The 25,536-nt window shown below is 42.2% G+C and overlaps 1 protein-coding gene across 2 annotated transcripts in view; it reads right to left on the bottom strand.

The window, feature by feature from the left end:
* The window catches only part of DIP2C (disco interacting protein 2 homolog C), a 337,937-nt gene that overhangs the window by 83,796 nt on the left and 228,605 nt on the right, over nucleotides 1-25,536 (bottom strand). For both annotated transcript variants that reach the window (XM_050891661.1, XM_050891662.1), the window contains 6 exons: nucleotides 23,140-23,231; nucleotides 19,104-19,214; nucleotides 4,043-4,166; nucleotides 3,324-3,433; nucleotides 1,864-1,966; nucleotides 1,449-1,513 (listed from right to left, as the gene is read on the bottom strand). In XM_050891661.1, coding sequence (XP_050747618.1) covers nucleotides 1,449-1,513; nucleotides 1,864-1,966; nucleotides 3,324-3,433; nucleotides 4,043-4,166; nucleotides 19,104-19,214; nucleotides 23,140-23,231 — 605 coding nt within the window. The remainder of the gene's footprint in view (nucleotides 1-1,448; nucleotides 1,514-1,863; nucleotides 1,967-3,323; nucleotides 3,434-4,042; nucleotides 4,167-19,103; nucleotides 19,215-23,139; nucleotides 23,232-25,536) is intronic.

Here is a 25,536-nt window from a genome sequence, read left to right as displayed (position 1 = left end):
CTTTACTCAAAAGGACAAGTAACAGCAACATATCTGTCTAAAGAAATCCATCTCTGTGAAGACTAAAAAACTACTAATGGTAGCAGGGCACAAATTAATTAAAAGACAATAGTCAGAGAAATTGAAGTCACAGATTAAGCAGAGATCCATTTATTTTAACAGGAAATAAATGAAGGAGTTTTTAGTCCTTCTCCAGGTGGGCTAATTCCAGTATTTTCAACAAGGTCATGAAAAGTTGCAGGAAGTTTAGAAAAAGCAGCTGAGTGAAACCAATGACAGATCCAAAACCGATCTCCCAGTCTGAGGCAGTCAATTGCTTTTGTGATTTCTCAGTGTTACTACTAAACAAACAGCCTGTAAATGAGCTGCTGCTTTACTTCTGTTACCATTTAGAAACATACTTCTGAGGGCAACACGTCTCCGCTCATAGTAGCTCAGGTTAAATACAGTATTTTTTTTGGAAAACCTAGGCTTAAGAAAGGTTAAGTGTCCCAGTGGATTAGTCACCTAAACACTTGTAGAACTGCAAAACATAGTTCTCCTTTCAGTCTGGCACAAGTGTAGGTACAGGAAAAGCACTTACAGGCAAGTCATGAAAAAAATTAAGTTTATACCAAGATTAATAGCAAAGGAAGGCACAGAAAACCTCTATTAGATGCTTGCTTTCAACTTCAGCGATAACGATGTTTTTTTTAACATGAGATACTTATGGGTATTAAGCCTAATAGACCATTTCTGCTTGAGAAGTGTTATTACTGCCCTTTGATATTAAGAACAGTGTAACACTGCATGGGAAAAGTATAACAGATCCCTAGGAATCATAGCACGTACGGCCTGTACATCCTGGGACCCCCAAACAGTGACCCTTCAAAACGATACCAGTTCTTTAAATGATCAGTGAATAGTAAGTATTTTGTCAGTCATTGACTGCAGCAGCACCTTTAGAAGCAATCCTTAAAAATACGTCAGTTGTCTTCTATGTCAATCGAGGAAGACATTCAAACAGCAAGTAGACAATTTATGCAATTTAAAGTATCAGAAATGCTTTAATGCTAGCAAAACTATCTGCTGGGAGTTTTGACAGAGAAGCTAGTCAGTGGCAATATAGCTATGCCATTGGATCATATCCTTCTAGAGGCAAGTACTAATTTAATTTGTTTCTGCTATAAAGTCTGATCTCAAAATCATGCATCAGTAAGATTAGAATAAGATGGTAAGAATGGGGCCAGAGTACTTGACACGATGCATAAAAATATGCATCTTCACCGTGCTCATTATGGGTAAGTGCACTAGCAGAAGATCATGGGTTTAAGTCACATATTTTTTGCTTTCAAAGCAGAAAAAATTGTATTAGAAGAAACTGTAGGACATCGCAGTTTGTGATAGTAATAAGCATATTAGGTTAGTTTATTTTCAAATACTCACACAAAATAAAAAAACGTACTTACTGTAAGAATCCCATGCCATAAACCAACATCCTTCTTGAAATCTAATACATTCACAATTGTTTCAGCTGTTCAACAAAAACAAAACAGAGTTTATTTTTTTGAACATGGCATTGACCCAAGACAAACCCACTCAAAGGAAGGAAGTTTCAGTATAACATGACTGATGACCTCAAAGCTTAACTTTCATAGTAAGTCTACACTGCAGGATTTGTATTGGCTAGGACATTATTTGTACCTCTCACAAAGGTAATTTAAACGTGCGCATATTTTCTAAAACTAACGAAAAAAAATTGGGTTTTATATCTAGAAGCCTTTGACACAGATCTACGTAAAACATAAAACAGGAGCCTGGTGAGAAACAAATTACAATTCACACTTGATTTTAAGGATGAAGCAAGGGAAGTGTACTCCATACCTTCTGTGTATCCACATGCCTGGGTCAGAGCTTGGCAGTGCGTCAGCAGTGCAATCCTTGTCACAGTCACCCCAAGCACGCTTCCATCTTTACATGTTTTGTACTAAAAAGAAATAAGCAGGGAAAGTCAACGTGCAATAGTTGCCCTATTTCCATTATTTAATAGCTATGTTTAAAGTGTTTCCTATGTAGGTGAATGATGGACACATCTAATGACTCTATTTCAAGAAGGCAGCAGTATTGAGGAGTTTGGGAGGGGTTTTTTTATTAAAAGACACTTTTTCCAGAGAGGCTTTCTCTTTTTGACTGAAGCTTCCCAGGCTTGATATCAGAAATCCATCTGCTGTTTGAATACAGGCATTATGGAAAAATAATTCTAACAATTCTGATCTTGTTAATGACTAAACGACTAGCTAGATTTAGCAGAGAATAACCTAGTACAGTCTGCTCGGTGTTCACGTTAGATTTTACAGGCCAACCAATAAACCTGAGCTTCTCTCTCTGTGTCTTATAAGGCATGGGGTAAAAGCTGACGGTAGAGTCCTTGCTGGGTGCTGTTATAATAATCTATACGTATACAGTCTGAAAGGCACAAGCTCTTTGATCAGAAGAATATGAGAGTCATGAGAAAGCAACATAAAAAAGAGGTGGGAGATCATTGCTGATGATTGCAATAATTTTTGCAACTTTATGCAAGAGTCTGAAAACTATCAGTGGCAATTAAAGTAAATTAAACATTTATCTTTCTCCATGATGAAGATAATCAGCAAGATTGAAAATGGAGGCATCTCTGCTGCTCTAGCCCAGTGTTCTGACTGCGTGAAGATAGGAAATACCTTTGCTCCATTCACTTGAACTTATTCCCTTTGAATAATCATTTAAATTCAATACTAACATTACTGAATTCAAGGCATTTGAGTCTATGCAGAAGTGGGAAAAAAGAATGGGAAAGAAAATAAAAGAGAAAAATTAAACTTAACAGCATTGCTAATTTTCCCTTTCTGATGCTGGTCTTTTGAGGGGAGTGTGACTCACAAAGCAGTAAGTGACAGGCAAGCATTTGAACAAGAAGTTCCTTCTCTTTCAAAGGGTCTGAAGGTTGTGATATGAGAACTGATGCTTCACTGTGAAACTTGCCGTCTATCCATCTCAAGGCTAGTGGGCAAGCCCACACTGTGAATGAGACCAAGATTGGTCAAGGCAAGTTTAATATAATATTGTGGCAGCCACATAGATGATGTAAAAACATTTACATCAGAAACCCCCAAAATGCAATTTAACATTTCATTAACTTTTCTGAAATCAATATCGAGTATAATTTATTAGAAAATATTACTTATTAACAGGCTAAAACAGGATGTTCTTTGCTTCTGTGACTAGCAAATGAATGATGATGTTTACCTAATCCAGAAGTGCCATATGCAACGATTCGAGGAGAAGATGCATCTTCATTAACTCACCTCAATGTAAGCTGTGTCATTGTTTGCATCCTTGATGTGTGGGAACCAGTCACGAGGCGGCTTGGAGAGGTGTTTAGACTCTGTGACAAACCACAGCAGCTTTGGCCAGCCTGAGGTACAAAGAAAAGTCAGCTTTTGTCGAGCTTCTGCTGGATAAGGTAAGTCAAAATTCTTCCAGAGTGTCACTATTACCTAAACATTGCTTCTTTTAAACTTCAGCGTAGCATGGGAAAGAACGGTTTCCAGAACTGCTTTCTTAACACAGCTATCGTGGCCTTCTCAGACAATCCCTGAAGAAATGGCTGGGCAGTTTAAGCTGTTACTGACCCCAATAGTTTATTACCACTCTCCTGTCAGAGGTTACCGTCCCTACCACTTAGCTATAGAACTGAATTGTACGAATGCTTCTCATCTACTACAGTCCTAAGTCTGTTGGTTTAACTTCGGTTGTGGCCACAGATGATCCCAGCAGCCCAGCTGAGCCAGTGGAGAACCAGATCAGGAGCAGTCGCACTGCTTGGCAGCCATGAGGCAGGAGCAGCAATCTCTACCAGCCAGTGACACACAGTTGGGGCAATCATGTCCCAGCAGCCACAGCTGCTCCTGTGGCAAGTGTTTCTTCACGGGCCTGATCCTCATCCACTACAACTAAACAAGTGCAATGACTGTTATTGTAGTAAATGACCCCTGATATCCACAATAAGCAAGGGTTAGCTTACCTTTAAACTGTGGTATCTCCCCCGTGGGGCTTTTAGGCAGTCCTTTATGGCATGCGTCGCTAGTCAAGGCCACAGTAACTCCACAGCTTCCAAGCAAAAAGCCTATTTGTTGACTTCCTGCATCCTAATACATGACAAAATAAAAGCAATACACAGAATTGATTAGAAGCGACTGTAGGCTGAAAATGTTATTGTCCTTTGGCACATTATCTTGAGAGGAAAACAGTCTCTTTCCTTTAAGCAACTTAGCTGATTAGCAAAACTCATTTGTACATTGACAAAGGAATTCCACAACCTAAATATCCTCTTGTCTGTAACAACATAAATCATAAAGAGAACTGGAGCCATCAGATGGCGGCTGCTCTCACATCTCTTCAGAAATGACGAGTGGCTGGGAGGAGTGGCTGATACGCCAGAGGGTCGTGCCATCCAGAGGGACCCCTGAAGAAATGGGCTGACAGGAAGCTCAGGAAGTTCAAGAAAGGCAAATGCAAAGTCCTGCACCTGGGGAGGAACCACCCCATGCACCAGCATGGGCTGGGGGCTGACTGGCTGGAAAGCAGCTTTGTAGTAAAGGACCTGGGAGTCCTGGCGGAAACCCAGTTGAACACGAGCCAGCAGTGGGCCCTTGCACAAAGAAGGCAAATGGTATCCTGGGCTGTGTTAGGCAAAGTATTGCCAGCAGTCTGAGGGAGGCGATCCTTCCCCTCTACTCGGCACTGATGAGGCACATCTCAAGTGCTGGGTCCAGTTCTGGGCTTCCAAGTACAAGACATGAAGCTACTGGAGAGAGTCCAGTGAAGGGCTACTATAATTAAGGGACTGGAGCATCTCTCCTATGAGGAAAGACTGAGAGAGCTGGGACTGCTCAGCCTTGAGAAGAGAAGGCTCAGGGAGGATCTCATCAATGTGTACAAACATCTGAAGGGAGGGTGTAAAGAAGACCAAGCCAGGATCTTTCCAGTGGTGTTCAGTGACAGGACCAGAGGCAATGGGCACAAACTGAAACAGAGGAGGTTCCTTCTGAACACCAGGAAACACTTTTTTACTGTGAGAATGACTGGCGCAGGCTGCCCAGAGAGAGGTTGTGGAGCCTCCATCCTCGGAGACAGTCAAAAGCCACCTGGACATAGTCCTGGGCAACCTGCTCCAGGTGGCCCTGCTTGAGCAGGAGAGCTGGACCAGATGACCTTCAGAGGTCTCTGCCAACCTCAACTACTCTATGATTCTGTGACAATTCTAGGAAGTAATACAGGTTATAGATGCTTCCACCTGGAGAAAGCTTGCAACCCTTAAGATGTTACGATGGACATACAGTGGTGACAGTAGCACTATTTATGGTGATCTAACCTGATTCATCAATAATCATTTCATTGAGTAGTTACAGACATATTTCAGGAGCACTACAGATAGTTAAGTGCCCATTAGAGAAAGTACATTACATTTTACTTTCATCAAGGGGATATAAGCAGTAAGGCTAAAAAGTCATGTAATGATTTTCAAGTCTAGGCCATAGTTGCTCTTTAAGAGATGCTGTGCTTCCACAGCATTATGTCTGCTTTATGTATAGTGTCTTGTCATGATTATTTCATGAACTTTACATCTATCCGCTAGGCTCTTCAACAGAGCAAAGCCCTAGATGTAAATGCACATAGAAGTATTAACCCTTTCTTCACAGAATGATTCTACAGAAAACAGTCTACAGAGTCTTAAAAGATCAAATTAAAATATCTTTCAAATCAACCATAAAGCACACTTAACCATGGAAGCAATCAGATACAGAACAGTTGCCTTAATATATTGATTTATTCAAAGCAAAACTATGATGGAAAGAAAGCCCCAAAGTATATTTGACTAATTTTTAATGCAATTTTTATGTAGTCAAATAAAGCATTCTAAAATGGGGAAGCAATGGGATCCGAGGAAAAACAAAATCTTACTTGTTTTCCATACCACCTCAAAATACGTATATGGCAGCAATTATCAGAACATCGATAGCTGAGCAAACAATGTGGGACAATAAATTGATCTGTCAAAACTATGCTTTGTAACTCCTTCCATCCAGAATTACTGCATTTGCTTTTGCTTACTATAACCAGAATGCATACAAAAATAGGAAAAACTGACAAGGTACTTTTTCAGGAAGGCTTTTTAAAATTAAGCTTGTGCATCATCTTTTCCAGTAAAAAAACAGACAAAGAGAGTACCCTTTGAATAACAGAGAATAATACTGGTGTATCCATGAACAATATTTTGGGGAGCATGTTGTCGACCCCACCGTGACTGCACCAGGGGGGCTTCCAGGACAAAAAGGGCTTTGTCAAGCATTACTGTCCTCATTGACTCTTGTGTTAGCTGGTCCATTTCTATGTTGTCAAACGCCTGGGACAAGTGCTTAGCCAGGTTGGATCCTGGTGCCACATCAGGATGAGACCTGGCGTCTCCACTCTTGGAGTCTGCTCAACAGAAGGAAACGTGGGTGCCTGGACAGTGCGGGAGTGATGGCTCTCCTTGGACGTCCCTCAGAAGGAATGGCAGGAAGATGAGGGCTGGAGTGCTCCATGGAGAACATCACTCCTTGGGCAAGACATAACCTCTGAGACCTGCTGTTCTATCATGTATAAAGGGAGTTCACTAGTTTCTTAAAATAGCAGATCCATACTACCATTACCCACAATTTCCCACTAAATTTAATCTAAAAAATGGTTACCAATGTATTTATATGTACGAATTTCTAACTACCAATTAAAAAACAATACTGCATATAAATTTCATGATTGAATGCAGCAACTGCATCACTCTTAATTTTAAATTAAAATGTTGATGTAACTGTATGCCCTATAAAAGACTGCTAGCAAACTGCTTCACCACTGTACCAAGAAAATAACAATTCTCGAGCAACCAAATCCCATTTAATGCAGGACTTTACAACCAGAAACTGACTAATAAATTCCATTAGGAAATCTAACATACGTAAACTAGTAGAAAGTGTGGACCTTAGAGCATCAGCATATCACGGCCTTGGGGGATGCATCAGTTAAGAAATGATCTGTCAAGCTCTTCTCATAGTGAAACAAAACAACAGGAAAAGGAAACTTGTATTAACAGTTTGGATTTTTCAGATAACACAAGAAAGAATGACTATGCTTCCACTTAGTGCCATATCAACTAGTTTAGAGCATGTCCACATAAGTATTATTCATTCATTTGTAGTAGTTCACACACAAGTAGAGAGAATCGTCTATAGGTTACTTAATACAATCTACTTACACGTCACAGATTCTAATAACAGACCGTTTTACATCAGGACAACCCCATCTCAAATAGCATTAAAAGCTTCACCTCATTCTTTTCTATACAGTTAATTCATTCATTTGAAAGGACAACATGGCTAAACAATGTGATGCAACATTTCCACAGGAGACTGGAAGAATTTCATCATGCATGGACAATATCCAGTGTGTTTTACAGACTTTCAAATCCAGTGCCATGCCCTTGGTGTCCACACTAAATCCTGCCTTGCAAGAAAAAAGCAAATCAAGATGCTGAAGTAGAGGTACTGTGACAGATACTGTTCTCAATGGCCACAGGAGCTCCAGCTGAGGATCTTACACTATGAACACAACGAAGCTTTCTGGCAGTCTGCTAGTCTGCGTCCATCATTCCCACTTTCAGTCTCAGTCTCACCCCTCCTAACTAGTTATCACCGTCTCCTGCCTGCTTCTGGTGGCTTCATCCTGACTTAGAAGCAAAAAGTACTGCAGAGAACAGAGGCATTAAGAAAGGGTTGACATCCCTTGCCCCATGCAGGTGCCCCTGTGATACCTGCTGCCCCACAGAAGCAATTGTTTCTAACTACTCAAGTGATGTTGAGCTACTGGACTGACAGCCAGGAGGTGGAAGATCTGAAACCATCTCAAGCTGAGAGCCTTATACATCCCACAGACACACCGCAACCTTACCTACACACTCAAGCACATCAACATGATAGTCTTCGCGGTTTCTCATACCTCAGCATGACAGGCCCAGAGCATTGAGGACCTTGGGTAAAACTTATAAGTTTGAAAAATGAAGTTTGAGTTGAAAATGCAGTCATTTGTGTGAAACAGTCAAAGCTTCCATGTGGGCCAGGAAAAAGACTACTGACTTTAAAGGCATTGATTATTTCAGATTTCGGAGACAAGCTATCGGCATCCCTTTTGAGTAATGTAAAATGAATGTCTGCAATGCTGAAAACTGCTTTGTAAGTAGAAAAAAAAAAGAAACCAAATCACCTGCTGCTGAAAAATAAAAAAACCCTTCTCCCCCTTCAAATAAAATCACTCTTCTGCCCGTAAAGGGAATAGATTTTCAGGACACATTGTTTTGTCAGCAGTGTTGTTTGCTATTTTGGTAATTTATGCTAATCTGCTACTTTGGCAACCCCCACTTGCCACAAACACTTTATTTTGCTGAATTTTGTGGGGGTAGAAAAAACCTCAGGGAGCCAGTGGAGACCAGGTGAAACAACTCAACCAATGCAGTCCCAACCGCAGACGGGGAGAGACTTGCCAGCGATGCTCACTGTCAAATTCTCCACAATTCAGTTTGAAATGACACGTAATGCAGGTGGAAGGCAAAAGATAGAGCTGAGGTATTGTAGCATGAGGTTTGAGACCAATTGCTGACTTTGGAACTATCATTTTACATTTCTTGAAGGCACAACGCTTGCTGAGGTACAAAAAATGAGGTCTGCATAGCTTTAGACTATGTCTGCACACACCTAGAGAGATCAATCTTTCAGATGAAGCGAGCCGGAAATCCTCTCTGCTGTAGGTAGCCATTCAAGGTTCTCTAAAGACTTTTATTAAAGGTTCCCTAAAGGTTTTCACCAGTACCTGGAGGCAAATTGTCTTCTTCCTGCTGCAGAGAGTGATAATTCATTGTCAGGATAAAAAAATCCCACGTGTGGTTGCATTTCAGCATGCTGTTAATGTCATTTCTATAATGCTTTGTGAGAGTATCTGTGTGAGGGAAAACAATTATGATCCTCTCTCTGTGAGTGAGAGTGCATGTCCTTATCTAATAAGGAAGGAAGGAAGGAAGAGACAGCCTGTGCAAAGGTTGGCCTGATAAAGGTTGCTCCTGTACACTTGTGAATTCCGGACTACTTTCAAAATGAGAATTACGTGGCAAAGCATCGCAGACTGAACTAATCTTGTTTTCTGTTACAATGCTTATTTGAGCTCCATTTGCCCTTACCCTAACAAAAATTTTCTGGTAAAGAACAAATAGGGCAACCATCAGACATAAAGGCCAAGCATCACCAGTTCTAAACCAAAAGTGAAAAGGTATCAAGGAAACCCTCTATTTTTAAAACACAAATATCAAAGACCTTAATAAAAGTTAAACACAAAGCAGATGCAATCTTCATAACCAGCTTTAAGACGAAGAAATCAGCTGTCTCAGACAGAGCTTTGGTATCTGGCTGTATTTGCACACGAAATCTGCAACTATGACCAGTCTTAATGACCAAAAGTCTTAATGAAAGCAAGACAATGGTTATTTTTGGCAGGGGACACCGCATGAAATGTGATCTGCTCTCTAGGAAACCACCATTTCCTAAACTCAAAAACATAAAAAGAAAACATAGACTTTAAAGTATCTGAGATTCACTGTGGCCAACTGAGCAAAGACCTCTGCTCAGTGCCCAGCTGCCAAAGTGTATGAAGAGGGAAGGATGGGCACAGGGCTTACAGGGGTCCAGCAGTGTGCACCAGGGGCTCATGTGGGGCTTAGGGAACTTGTATTCTTTGGAAGCACTGGAAGACTATGTCATCGAGAAGAAAATATATAACATTTTATGCATATTTTAAATCCAGTGGAGAAAGAGAGGCATTGCCAAAAGATGTTCGAAAGTATGTAGAGCTCCAGTGTTTCTGGCACTCTACAGCCCAATGATGACTAAAGCTGAGAGGAAACAAAGTTCATTTTATCTCAGGCCCTGAAACACTAGGAAAGGTATCAAGGTATATTTTCTTTGGAATACAATTCTGCCTTCAAATGGAAGACAAGACTGGGACAATTTCACTGTCTTTAAAGAGATATATGTCTCTGGCTACTGTTAAAGCTTTAATAACCAAACTTCTCAGGATTTAATAAAAAGAGCTCCTGAGAAACAGTTTTTACCCTGTATGAAGCATCCTTTAAAAAAACCCAAGTGTCCTGGAGTGGGTGCCTCCACATTTCTTATGACAATACACAGGCACATTCTTCCCATCACGCTGCCAGAGCCAGCGTCTGGAAGCGCACAGAAATGCCTGCTGGAAGCACGCACAGCATTAAATTAACAGGCTAGGAAATAGTGTTTTGACTGAGAAATAGATTTTTACATGCTTTCATGTCATACCCTGCTATAAATACTCACCACCTATGATAAGGAGGCCATAAAGATCTATGTGGGATCGCTTTGTTCGTATGTTCACAGCATGTGATTGAGCATAACTATGAATGTGCTTGGAGGACAAAAATGTTATTTTAAGATTAAAACTGATTAGCTCCCCTGACTGTATCAGAGCAGAATACTAATAATTTTCATGGTGCCCATCAAATGGAAAAAAACATTAACCTAAAAAATCTAAAGAAAAAGAAATAAAAACCATATTTTAAAATCTTTTAATAAGGGAAAATCCCGTATCATCTACTTTGATGGCACATTCTATGATATATAGTTTGCAATTCACATCAAAGAATTTGTAATATTCCAGCTTCAGACAAGATTAACAAAAGTGGCAGCTCTGAAGGAAGAGATGTTATATAGAATATACTATTTGCTAACGTTTGGGAAACACAAAGTATTTGGAGAGAGGGACATTATTCTGAAAGAACATAGCCCATAAGCCAAGGGATGAGGATTAGTTACGAAAATTTTAGGGAGTGTTCCTGATATAGGCATTTCAGTGGTATTAATGCAGGGAAAGAAGAAGAAATAAAACATGCTGTTTGTTCTATCGTTACAATGACCGTGGAACCCCTGACTGCTGCTTCTAGAATAAAGAGTTAGTTTTGATGTACTTAAAAAAAACAACCTGGGATTTCAGTTTTTAATTTTAGATCTGATTTTCCAAGTCTAAAATGCCAAAACCACGCTGACATGAATGCCAATTTCCAGGTCTTTGCTGAACACCAGGAAGCATTCTGGGAATAAAACTAAACTGGAGAATGCTGCATGGTTGCTGGGTATTCAGGCAATCCATCCCAGATGCCATGTCACACAGGCCTCCTGAAGTCCCTGGGGGAAGTACAACTAATTCTAGGTATTCTGTCAACACAAAGGTGGGATACAGAAGGAAAGAGCAAGGAGAAATGGACCCTCACCTAATAATGAACCAGAAAAAAAACCTGCCAAAATCTTAAAAAAATAACAGTCATGCTACGAAGAAAAGGGAATGCACACAAAATCTACGGGCTGGTAAAGCCTTTACTTCCATATGCGTATAGATGTCTGCAGAGTAATATGTAAGCCAAAAGGCTATCTGGTTGCAAACATTACTGCTCAATTTTAAACTGCTAGGTGCAAAAAATTTGCACAGAGCTGTGAAAAACTCTTCTTTATGAAAATGCAGAACAGCATTCAAGCTGTTAATGCAAATTTTTAATATTAAAAATGTGCTTATAACTCCCTGAAATAGCTTATCTGTATCAGCTTATTATTCTGTAAGTCTGTATTAGCTTATAATATAATTGTCAATCTATTTGTTAGTTCACATCTCTGTCTTCCAAAAAGCAAACCAAAAAATGTCCACTGCCAGAATGTACTGAAGCATGTAGAAAGGAGAACAAATAATGGGAAAGCATAAAAGAACAGTCTAGGCCACTGTGTGATGACACGAATGACATCTTCCCACGGATGCCAGAAGCAATCCGCTGCCATTTGACCAAGCAGAGGTATTCCTTCTGGGACTACTCAGAACACAATTTTCATCTCATTGTTTCCACTCCAGTTCCCATCCCATATAAACAAATGCAAAAATATTTGCCATAGTATATGCTGTGAGATTGCATAGTTTTATTTATAGATCATAGATCATGTTGCTTTTTTAACTGTACCACTGACATCTCTGTTATTGTTTTATTAATTTGATACTTAAACATTATGGAATGATCTTGGCAATAGTTAAACAGTCTAAGTCTGTAGATATTCCTTTATATAAATATATATATATGCACATGTGTAAGTGTATATTTATATATCCATATATACACACATATTTAAAAAAAAAACAAACACCCAAGAGGTTCAGCCAAATTAGGGTAAAAGTTATTAATTTGACATAGAGTATTTACTTGGACAGCTGGATTTTATAGTTTACTGGATGGATGTGGTATCAGATGTTCCAAAATAAATCAAATTTATACCTATCCATGTACTTCAAAATGTCATTAAACCTCGGAAAATAGTAACAGGGAAAGACATATTACATTTTTTATCCCTCAAAGCCATGTTGCTTCTTTTTTTGTAGAATGAAAGCAGACTTACCCATGTGAGCATTCTGTATCATAGAATCATAGAATCACAGGATCACAGAATCATAGAATCATAGAATCGTAGAATGGTTTGGGTTGGAAGGGACCTTAAAGATCATCTCGTTCCAACTCTCCTGCCATGGGCAGGGACACCTTCCACTAGACCAGGTTGCTCAAAGCCCCATCCAACCTGGCCTTGAACGCTTCCAGGGAGGGGGCATCCACAGTCTCTCTGGGCAACCTGTTCCAGTGCCTCACCACCCTCACAGTAAAGAACTTCTTCCTTACATCTAATCTAAATCCACCCTCTTTCAGTTTAAAACTGTTACCCCTCATCCTATCACTATACTCTCCGATAAAGAGTCCCTCCCCATCTTTCCTGTAGGCCCCCTTTAAGTACTGGAAGGCCGCTATAAGGTCTCCCTGGAGCCTTCTCTTCTCCAGGCTAAACAACCTGAAGTCTCTCAGCCTGCCCTCACAGGGGAGCTGCTCCAGCCCTCTGATCATCTTCGTGGCCCTCCTCTGGACCCACTTGAGCAGGTCCATGTCTTTCTTATGCTGGGGGCCCCAGAGCTGAACACAGTACTCCAGGTGCAGTCTCACGAGAGCAGAGTAGAGGGGGACAATCACCTCCCTCGACCTGCTAGCTGCAATTCTTTTGATGCAGCCCAGGATACGGTTGGCTTTCTGGGCTGCGAGCGCACATTGCCGGGTCATACTCAGTTTTTCATCCATTAATACCCCCAAGTCCTTCTCCGCAGGGCTGCTCTCAATCCATTCTCTTCCCAGCCTGTATTTGTGCTTGGGATTGCCCCAACCCATGTGCAGGACCTTGCACTTGGCCTTGTTGAACTTCATGAGGTTCGCACAGGCCCACCTCTCAAGCCTGTCAATGCCCCTCTGGATGGCATCCCTTCCCTCCAGCGTGTCGACCGCACCACACAGCTTGGTGTCGTCAGCAAACTTGCTGAGGGTGCACTCAATCCCACTGTCCATGTTGCCAACAAAGATGTTAAACGGCATCAGTCCCAATACCGACCCCTGAGGAACGCCACCTACCACTGCTCTCCACTCAGACATCGAGCCATTGACCGCAACTCTTTGAGTGTGACCATCCAGCCAATTCCTTATCCACCGAGTGGGCCATCCATCAAATCCATGTCTCTCCAATTTAGAGACAAGGATGTCGTGCAGGACAGTGTCAAATGCTTTGCACAAGTCCAGGTAGATGATGTCCGTTGCTCTTCCCCTATCCACCAACGCTGTAACCCCGTCGTAAAAGGCCACTAAATTTGTCAGGCACGATTTGCCCTTAGTGAAGCCGTGTTGGCTGTCACCAGTCACCTCCTTATTTTCCACGTGCCTTAGCATAGTTTCCAGGAGGATCCGCTCCATGATCTTGCCGGGCACAGAGGTGAGAATGACTGGCCTGTAGTTCTCTGGGTCTTCCTTTTTTCCTTTTCTAAAAATGGGGGTTACGTTTCCCCTTTTCTAGTCAGTGGGAACTTCCCTGGACTGCCACGACTTCTCAAATATGATGGGTAGTGGCTCAGCCACTTCACCCACCAGTTCCCTCAGGACCCGTGGATGCATCTCATCAGGTCCCATGGACTTGTGCGCCTTCAGGTTCCTTAGATGGTCTCAAACCCGATCTTTTCCTACAGCGGGCGGTTCTTCATTCTCACAGTCCCTGCCTTTGCCTTCTGTGACTTGGGCGGTGTGGCTGGAGCACTTGCCAGTGAAGACCGAGGCAAAAAAGTCATTGAGTACCTCAGCCTTCTCCATGTCCTGGGTAACCAGGTCTCCCGTTTCCTTCCGGAGAGGGCCCACATTTTCCCTAGTCTTCCTTTTATCACCGACATACCTACAGAAGCTTTTCTTGCTGTCCTTGACATCCCTGGCCAGATTTAATTCTGTCAGGGCTTTGGCTTTCTTAACCTGATCCCTGGCTGCTCAGACAATTTCTCTGTATTCCTCCCAGGCTACTTGTGCTTGCTTCCACCCTCTGTAGGCTTCCTTTTTGTGTCTGAGTTTGTCCAGGAGCTCCTTGTTCATCCATGCAGGCCTTCTGGCATTTTTGCCTGACTTCCTCTTTGTTGGGATGCATCACTCCTGAGCTTGGAGGAGGTGATCCTTGAACACTAACCAGCTTTCTTGGGCCCCTCTTCTCTCCAGGGCTTTATCCCATGGTACTCTGCCAAGCAGATCCCTGAAGAGGCCAAAGTCTGCTCTCCTGAAGGCCAGGGTATTGAACTTGCTATGCACCCTCCTCGCTGCCCTAAGGATCTTGAACTCCACCATTTCATGGTCACTGCAGCCAAGGCTGCCCTTGAACTTCACATTCCCCACCAGCCCCTCCTTGTTGGTAAGAACAAGGTCCAGCATAGCACCTCTCCTCGTTGGCTCCTCCATAACTTGGAGAAGGAAGTTGTCATCAATGCATTCCAGGAACCCCCTGGATTGCTTATGCCCTACTGTGTTGTCCCTCCAACAGTTATCGAGGTGGCTGAAGTCCCCCATGAGGACCAGGGCTTGTGAACGTGAGGCTGCTCCTATCTGTCTATAGAGGGCCTCATCTGCTCTGTCTTCCTGGTTGGGTGGCCTGTAGCAGACCCCCACTACAATGTCCCCTGTCCCTGCCCTCCCTTTCATCCTGACCCACAGGCTCTCGGTCGGCTCCTCATCCATCCCCAGGCAAAGCTCCACGCACTCCAGCTGGTCATTGACATAGAGAATGACACCTCCTCCTCACCTCCCCTGCCTGTCCTTCCTGAAGAGCCTGTATCTTTCCATTCCAACACTCCAGTCATAGAAGCCATCTCACCACATCTCCGTGATGCCAATAAGATCATAGCCCTGCAGGCATGCGCACGTCTCTCAACTCCTCTTGTTTATTCCCCATGCTACGTGCGTTTGCATAGAGGCATTTAAGTTGGGCCCCCAATGAAGCTGCCTTACTGGCTGGATTGGCTGGAAACCCTTTGTGCTGCTCTTCCGGTGCTCTCCTGCTGAACTGTGATCCCTCTCCAGGCTCTGGGCATCTATTGCTGGCACTGGCATCAAACTGGTAAGAGTGGGATGGATTGAGATTCCTCTCCCCCAGCAACTTTAGTTTAAACCCCTCTTCACCAGCTTGGCAAGACTATGACCAAAGATGCTCTTCCCCTTCTCTGACAGATGGACCCCGTCAGCCCCAAGTAGACCAGGTTTCTCAAAGCAAGTCCCATGGTCTAAGTAGCCAAACCCCTGGCTGTGGCACCAGTACCATAACCATTTGTTGATTTGCCAGATTTGACTGGCCCTTTCAAACCCCTTCCCTTTGACTGGGAGGATTGATGAAAAAACTACCTGCGCTTCAGAGTCCCTTACTGATGCTCCCAGGGCTCTGTAGTCCTTCTTGATACTCCTCAGACTGCTCCTGGCTGTATCACTGGTGCCCACATGAAACAACAGCAGTGGATAATAGTCGGTGGACCGTATGAGGCTTGGTAGTCTCTTGGTGACATCCCTGATACGAGCCCCCAGTAGGCAGCACACCTCTCTAGAGAGTGCATCAGGTCAGCAGATGGGTGCCTCCGTACCGGTCAGAAGAGAGTCGCCTACTGCTATCAACCGTTGCCTTTTCTTGGTTGCACTGGTTGTTATATGAGGAGCAGATCGGGCTGCCTTACTCAGCTCCAGCGTCTCTCCTGATGTGACAGGTCTTTCTTCTTCAGTCTGCAGAGCAGTGAAGCGATTCTGCAAGGGCACCTCAGGCTTCGGGGGAAGTCTCTTCCTCCTGCAGGTCCCTGCCATTGCAAGCTTCCATTCTTCTGCATTACTGGCCCCCCTCCCTTCTGTGTGTGCCGGTGGGGGAGTTTTTGGCTATTTGGCCGTGGGCTGTGGGTCCACTGCAGACTGCGCTTGGAACCAGCTAACTCCTTCTCAGCCTCCCTGATGTTATGCAGCCTTCTCACTGCCTCCTGCAGCTCAGGCACTAGCTGCAGGAGGTCTTCCACCGGGGCACACCTTTTGCAGGCAGGTCTGCCGCCTGTCCCTGCCCCAGGAGAAAGGTCTAGGCACTTCCTGCAGTCTGAGGTCTGCACTGCAGCCTCTCCCTTCAGCAGCTCCATCTGGGTGGAGGCATCGGCCACCGCTGGGGTAGATGGTGCAGACCCCCCAGCCGGAGCTGCAGTCTTTGCTCTCAGACGAGTGGCCGCCATTCTGCCTTGAGGGTCAGGTAGGATGAGTGCCCTTGGCCTGCACAGAACGGTGCCCGGTTGCTGGGTTATGTGGGCTTCAAGTCTCTCCACTCGGCCAGTGGAATGCTCCTCCTTCAAAGAGGCGCCCTCCTCGCGCGCCTTCCCGCGTGAACTGCCGCGCCACGCCCTGCTCGCCGCGCTCCCTAGGGCTGCCTTTTGTGGGAGCGGGGCATGGCCGCCGTTACTCCTGGCCCCGCCCACGCCTCGTCAGCTGCTCTCCCTCATGAGCGCTGCTGGCTCCTGATGGGTCTCTGCGCACTCCTGGGGTTTCCCTGGCTCAGGAAACCCCCCCTGTACACCCCAACCTCTGGCTCCGCCGCAGAATGTGCCTGCACCAGAGCTGATCGCCTCGGCAAGTGACTTAAAACGTACATAGTTTGCTCATCTTTTTTTGTTGATGCATTTAAAATCTCTGTTTTATATTGCCTCAAACTATCTTAAGGTACTGCACTCACATGTGAAAGCATGGTGATAGCCCCACACAAATGCGCTGTATTTCTACTAAAATAATTATCCTCATTCTATAGTCATGTCCACCTCTCAGTGCTCTCAAATACAACATTTTACAAACAAAATAGCATAACCCTACTCCCCAAAGCAGGTAGACTAGTTGAGGTCCCATCCTCTCTCCTGGCATGGCCTTTCTAGCTCACCTGCACCCTTCCTCCAGTCTTAGCCAGTTAAGCTGGGGCACCTCCTGTCCCCTCTTTCCCTCAGCTCCCAGTGTCCTCCCTTCTGCTCACCTACTCTCACACCTGCTCAGCTGGATCACGGCCTTTTGTTGTCTGACCCACTCACTTCCCTCCATCTCCCTCTACTCCTTCAATCCGTTCAGCAATCCGTCCCTTCCTCCAGCTGCCACCCCTTCTCCCCCCGCCAGCTTCTGGTTTCACCACGGCAAGGGCCCACCACAGATGTTGGCCAGGGCATGTGTGAACAATGGAGAAATGATGAGATCAACTCAGCTTCTCAGAGATGAGGAAGGTTCAAACATGTTCAGTTAGGATGGAATCCCCAGATATTTTCAGCTGTTAAATTGCTATGTATGTGAGATGTGCAAACTGCAAAGCCTTTATGAGGGCTTGGAAACTTGTTTTCATGGCTTTTCATTTGAAAGGTAGGGTACCTGTCCATGAAACAAAGATTTGAGCTTCTGCTCGAGGGTGCTGTGACACCAGAGCATTTCAAAGAAAAGCCCTTGACAATTGAAAAATTGAAAATGTGAGCAAAGCAACACATTTCCCCAGCCCTTTCCTTGGAAACACCTCATGGCTTCAGTCAACATTTTCCAAAAGAATTTGGTTTAAAAAAAGAAAGCTTGTAAGGATTAAAGAACACAATTTGTGCGGACAATTCCAGACCAAATAATTAAAGTAAGGCATTATTAGCGCTAGCTAACAAAAAAGGGATTACATAAGGGGATATTTGGGAGAACCTTACAACAGGCATTGTGGCCAGCCATGGTAAAATTAAGGGGATATGACAAAAAGAACATGTAATGAACAAATACATTTTGCTGTATTTACAGCCTTCAAGGCTGTAAATCCTCAGAAAAAAATGCAAGTTCAGCAGCATCAGTATAAGCTTCCCAGCTGTGGCTCACCTACACCACTGAGCCCCCTCCCCTCATTGCCCCCAGGCATTCTTTCTGGCTGGAACTGCTGTATCTGTGTACTAACCCTTCCCTAGGATACATCGCTGAATCTCTGAACCAACACTGGACATGAAAGGCTTTTGATTAGCAATGGTCAGTTTTCTCTATGAAAAAACTGTTTTCTCAGTGTTCTGTGGCAAGAATTCCCAAACTTAATTTGTTCAAGTGCCACCCTTCGCAGAGATGACTGTGGTGACAGAAGCTTTGGGATACATATGCACATATAGACAAAGGAGAAGGCATTTCCATAACTGCTTTGAAGTAGCATACGCAGCACTAGTGGCATTATAACATAGCTTGGGTTGCAGGGACAGGTGGAAAATCAGCAGTTGTTGCCAATGATTCTTTGTCAGTGGTCAACACCAGAATGCTTTGAAAGGCTACTAAGATAATCCATCTAGGACTGGAAGAACTGTTCTCTTGGAAAATTTTCCTCTCCTTTTCCAGAAGGACCTGCATTTGCTGAAATTGCAAGCACATCTTCAGATTTTCCATTACAGAAAAGAAGGAACTATATATAACGCACCACCCAGCACTATCTTTGTATGCTCAGATTCAGAGCTAGTTAACCACAAAAATGTACTCAAAAGCTATGTTCAGTTGTGATTTGTTCTGACATAAGTTTTAAAATGCAGTATAGAGAAGAAATTCAGTTCCCTACCTTTCTTGTAAGTGGCACTTCAATAGGGACGGGGACAACTTCCGCAAGCAGGCAGCCATAAAATGCTACCATGAAAGCAGCAGGATCATTGTTAGGAAATACGAGTGTTACCTGAAACAGAGAGATGTATGTTAAAAATGTTTTATCTCAGGTTTCAGATAACGATAATTGGAGTTTCCATGCTTCCTTTTGGAGAGAGACAATTACTGAAACATTTCTATGATAACTATTCCAATACCGAATGAAAGATGAATGAGGAATCAGAAGGAATTTATTCTGATAGGTATTCCTTTTGTGAACATTTTCACTTAGGATGTAGTTAAATATTTTCATGGTGTATTGTTTCCTACATTGACAATACCTTTCATCTGGCTCTCAATTTACTGATTGCTTTACAGATGTTGTTAAATAACCAAGTAAATGGAATTAATAGAATTTTACATTCTAATTTAATAATTTGCTTGAAGTTACGAAAAACAAAGTGGATCTGTGACCAATTCAGATTACCCAGACTTACTATGCCATTATGTCAACCATTAACACATTATGTTTTGTCTCACTACGCTTTGCCTCATACAACGATTTCGTTTTAGGATTGGACTGTTGTCCAAGTGTAGAAGTTTCTCTGTACTGTGTGAACACAAATAACTGATATCTAGAGAAGCAAACATCACATCCAGAGCTGGCCATATAGCATGCCAACCTAGGCCTGGATTTGTTGAACTTCACAGCTTCAGGGCTAGGGCTAGGGAATTATTTAGATAAAAGTGCCAAAAAAAGATCATAGCAAATCATTTGTGTGCTCACTAGGTGCCCTTCTTCCCCCAACATGCTGAACTGTGCAGCTTACTTCTGTGGGCACTGCAGACAATGCCTGAGATCCTCCAGGGGCAACGGGGAAGGAGAGGCGAGAGTGCACGGCCTCACTGAGGATCTAGCAACTTAGAGAGTCCATGACTCCCCTTGCAAGGGCAGGGAATACTACTGCTCTCACTTACTGGTGAATGCCCTCAGTGGCTAGATCCTGTCTACATTTTTGTTTTGGTTCAGTCAGATGGACGTTCTCAGCTCATGTCTTAAACAGCTGTAAGGCAGCTGGTAACTATCCTGCACGGTCAACTGAAGTGGCATGCAAAAGGCATGGCGAATGATTTCAAACTTAATTCCTTTGGGCTTGCACACAGGATCAGACTGTATTATTACAGCATCTTAAAATGTGCTGAAACTACTTAACTCTTGAGTTTTGACTGCTTTGACATCCATAGGAGTTCTGTGTTTCAGTCCCTCGAAGTAAAATCATGTTTTCAAATATGCTCCAAGGTTCAGTTATTGGAGATTGTAAGTGTTTCCAGAGTTTTCACATGGCTTCAAAGATAGTCACCTTCCATAGATTACCTTGATTTCTTCAAACTAGAAGAAATCTAACCAACCTTGTCCAAGTGGGTCCAAAATATCTCTGTTTTTAAGCTGAAGACGGTTAACTTCATAACTGTTTAGAGAAACTTCAGAGAAAATACATTGCTACTTTAACTGTACGCTTGCACATGAAACAATCCAACTGCTGGCGATGGCTGTGCAGAGCTTACTGTATGCATTCTACATGCACATACCACAAATAGCCTCAGGGGAAATGGAAAGAAAGGGATTTTGCTAGGTGCACTGAGGGTATGATAGTTTGCTGAGCCCAGCAAACATCTGAAAGATGTTGAAAGATCCCAAAAGATACTTTGAGGATAGTTGGGTTATGTGTTGGTCTCTGCTAACATAAAATCAGCGAAGGTTTGGCTGGGAATCTTTGCAAAGGAGCTGACGGAGGTGAAAAAATCTCACTGAAGTCCAGTGGGAATGAGGCATTAACTTCCTCTCCAAAAAACATTAATCACTAACAGACCTGTACCAAATAAATAAATAATGTGTGTAAAAGCAAAAAGGGATAAGGCTGAAGGAAAACAAACCATGCAGTGTATATTACCAGATGATAATCTGGTTATCTAGTAGATATTTCAGAGGGCAAGCTTAATTTCCAGGCAGCTGTCAGGGGTGACACAAGGTTAAATTTCTGAAGTTACTATAGAAGGCAAATGCAGTTTGTCATGTACTATAATAATACCAGAAACAGGGAATGAAATGCAGGCACATTCATTTATTTTTTGGCTCAGACAAAGAACCTAAGAGGTGATGTAATGGTAGTCATGAAAAATAGAGATTGTATTGATAGAAGATGCTTTTAAAGGGAAAAAGGCCTTTCTGAATTTTATATAATATTAACATAAGGAAACAATTGCACTCTCATTTAGAAAAGACCAGAAATATATGCCTGTATTTCATTTAGTATTTAAAAACTACCTTTAACTGTTGTCACACAAAATACATTACTTAGAATAAAAAGCCATCTTCAAAGAGGTCAGAAAGCTTTTATGTTATCACAACAGGGGCATAACAGCCAGAATAACAGACTAGAACATCAGAAGTACAGTAACACCTCATCTTCAACATGAAGTTGCTTCAAATGATCATGTTCCTATTACACAGGGATGCTAGGCAAGATGTTTTTACAACGCAAAGCATATGCTTTCAGCACTCAGCTATAAACATTTGTTTCACTGTAATCTAGGTGGACTTATTTTAGAAGAGCTGAAATTTGTATTTTATGTGTCCTGCACCAGCTAAACTTCCAGCTTTCAGCCTGAATTATCCACAAACCCTTTCTTAATGTCAGGAGATGCCAGTGACTGCTGCAGTAAATGAATATGAAGATGGGCAGTTAGCACACAATAGATAAGGAGAGATGCACATTGCCCACGTGAACTTTATTCCTTTTGGAGCTTTCTGGGTGGATTGTTTTGATGTGTACACTTGAACAACTTGTTTCTTCTGCTGTTGCTTAGAGACACACTTGTAAGTCGAGTAAAAGAGATTCTTCAGATCCTACTCCTGGCTGAATGCCATTGTAGGAAGGAATTTAGATTAAGGATCTAAAGATCCTTTAGTTAAATTCTTCATGATTTATTTCAAAAAGAAACATAGGATGGACTGTCAGGTTTCATTTTTTAAAATTCTTTTTGTCTTCTTTTTTCTTCTGGGAAGCATTATTCCATGCTCTCGTGTTTGAAGCCGTAAGAAATGTGTAATGCAAACAGATATGTTTCTCACTTGTGGCACAAGAGGACCAGGTGAACCAACAGTCTGAGAATTGCTATCAGACCCTGGGGGAGGAAGACTTAATCCCACCCTCACAACTCTAAGCACTAGGGCAGGACTAAAATTTGCATTTCTGACAAATCTGTTCTGGAATATCCATTCCACGGCTTAAAGCCAACCTGGAATGGGACCTGTGGAAATTTCTATACACACTCTGGCAGAGAAAAGGGGTAGCAGGCTCAGCCAGCCTTGACAGACGAAGGGATAGGTTTGTAAGTACGTCATTAGCAAAACCATAGGATGTTCTCGTCTTCATTTAACAACTTCAAGTGTTATCTCTGTAACCCTTGCTCTCTGTGGACTTTATCCACTCACCTAGATTCAGCTTCTAGCAGTAGCTGCATCAGTCAGGAACCAGGAATGGAAACATTCTCCATGTTACCAGAGTAATTTATTTACTTAACTGGCTGCCAAAATGTGCTTACTTTGCTTGTCTTTGTCCTCCACAATGCTTCTCTTGTTTCTACCATCTCAACAGCTACGAAGTCATTAGTAAGTACGTCTTTTACCCACATGACACCTCCAGGCTCCATAAGTAACCTTTTGCTAAACAGACTGCTGTTCTATGTCCAAAATTCTCTTTCCATGGGAGTGTTTACTGTTGATGTTGCCACAACTTCAAGTTACTATTCAGCAAGTACCAGCTCAGGTTATTTATTATGCAATTCAAAACATCTGTCTGAATGATCAATCTTTTTCTGAGTAAAAGGCAGATTTCACCCCCCCAACATTTCACTTCATTGGTTTCCTCTGAGCACCTCAAATACATCATTCTCTCTTTGTCTACGTGGGATCTGAATTATTAGTAATCAAAAATCATTGAGATGATACTCACTCTGTCTCCAGGTCGTACCATTGGTTCTTGTTTTGTGCCTAATTTATGTAGTATATTGTAAGCAACCTTCATACTTCTGGTCCAAAGTTTGCCTATTAACACAAAATTTGTGAAATTAATTTTCAAATTCTTCTTATGTTTTACAAGATTATTAAAGAGAAAGAATAGCTGAGCAGTGAAAATAAATAGTAGGAACAATTATATTAGTTTTCCAACTAAATATGACACCACTGCTGGGACTAGTTGAAATATTTAAATACTTATCAGAAGTTTTCTTTGAACTTTTTTCAAGACAGCAGCATTTTTCAAAAAAAAAAAAAAAAAAGGTAAGAATAGTTTTCTTCACAGCAGAAGTTTCTTACTTTGGAGAAAATTGGATCTTGACTCCAAAAGTTAGAAGTGGCTGGAACATCATCAAGTCCAGACATCATCCTAACACCCTTAGCTGTAACAAGCCAGACAAGATGCATTTCAGCCCAGACTGACCTCTGAGGGTGTTACTCAGGTTTCGTGACGGCACTTCTCTCACCCCAAGCCACCAAGGGAAAAAGGAAAGGAGTCCCAAGAAGCAGAGACAAAGAAAAAAAACCCCAACGAACAGAAAACACCTCGCAGCCAAAGGGGCACACTGAAGCAGCAGGGACCCTCTGATCCTTAGCACATCCATATGGCTGTGTTTCACTTTTAATTCTGGACCTTCTTCCATTTAACTTGGCTTTTTCTTCTCACCTGCTCCCATACCCTCCCTTCTCTCAGTTTCATTTCACTTGCCCCAGGTACCCTTCCTTTTTACTGTCCCTCTTCTCCCTTGCTTCATCTCTTTAGCTCTGCACTTAGCTAATCCTGATTAAGACTTCACCCCAATATTCTTTAAAGAAAATATCTCATCAAGACCTCATTTGCCACATTACATGCCTTTCATTAATCCTTCAAGCGATCGGCATCTCCCAACTACGCAAGCTCTTTCGGATGGCCTTTGTTCAGAGAACTTGTTACTTCCATTTGAACAATACCGAGCATAACAGCCCTTGTTCTTGGCTGGCCCCTAGGTACTGTGTTTAAGCAGTATTCAGTCTGACAGTAACAAATCTTTAATTCATGCTCACCAATAACTTAAACAATAATAGGTCCTGACAACAGACTACCTATGGGGTTCAGCAGTTCAGGCTCCCAAACATTCAGTAATGCTATTTATAACTAAGCCAAGCAGCTGTTATAGTAAGTTCCTCTACATCCTGGTCATAAAATGCAATACTATTGAATTATTTTTAAGTGCAAATCTGATGTAAGTATAACGTGCAATGAGAGGGCCAGATTTTCTTTTTTTTCCTCTTAAGGAAAATTGGAAGGGTCACTGCTGCTTGTTACTGAGAAAGTACGAAATGCAATTACTTCTTATGAAAACGGTAATATTGTATCATTAAACTACATTTTGCAAAGTTTTTAACTTATTTAAGATTACGCCAGTATTTGCATGCTGAACTGCCTTGATGCTCAGAAATAAACATGACTCAATTCTGTTCCACTGGAAACTCAGCATGGATACTGGAGTACGTATGCAGGATTAACCCTCACAGCACTATGGCAGAACTACCAGCATTTCATGGAAAGAAAGTCTTTAAAAGCATCCCTGCAGCTACAGTCAGCACTTGAACTTGACAAGTGAGTAGGATAAAACCAAGGATGCCTTAAGAAAGCAAATATTCTTTTTCTTAAAGGTTTCCAACATTAAAGTTTCAGTGGCGACAAACTTAAAAAAGCAATTAGTAATGATACAGAAGATTGGAAAACGGAAATCAAAAGCCTGGCAAAAGTTCTGAATTGCAAGAAAGAACCATCTTTACACAAAACACTTTCAAGCTTGAAATGAACACTGAATTTTTAATTCCTTTTCTGAGAGACATAAGGGGCTGCTGTGAAAAGTTCTGTATGAGCTACAGAGATTAAATCTGTTACAAGTCTTGAATTTGCATTTGTGACATATTCACACTAATTTTTCATCTATCAAATGTGCCATCTTACAATATTTTCTTCAAAATCTAAGGGCTATTCATATTAAAGTATTTAGATGCATTCTTTCAGAAGTACCCAGGTACGCAGTACAACCATCTCCACGTAAGTGACCTGAATAAATGCAGAAATGAAGTTCTCTCAAAGACTAGGAAAATTTAAAGGGGTACTTTCTAGTAAGTTTTAAATAATTAAGTCTTTAAATATATTTTGTCATGATGCTCTTTTATTGCCAGAATTTTATTTCAGCTTCTGAAACACAGAACATATAAGGCTGCCTCCCTAATTCCTCACCTTTCTGTTTAAATACACTTCAAACTGCACAAAAAATGCCCATAATATTTCCTAATGGTCAGAAAAGACTTAAATCTTCTGTCACCACAGCCC

This window comes from Gymnogyps californianus, chromosome 2, assembly GCF_018139145.2.
Source record: "Gymnogyps californianus isolate 813 chromosome 2, ASM1813914v2, whole genome shotgun sequence".
NCBI classification, from domain to species: Eukaryota; Metazoa; Chordata; class Aves; order Accipitriformes; family Cathartidae; genus Gymnogyps; species Gymnogyps californianus.
This window is presented reverse-complemented; position numbering and strand designations above follow the sequence as displayed.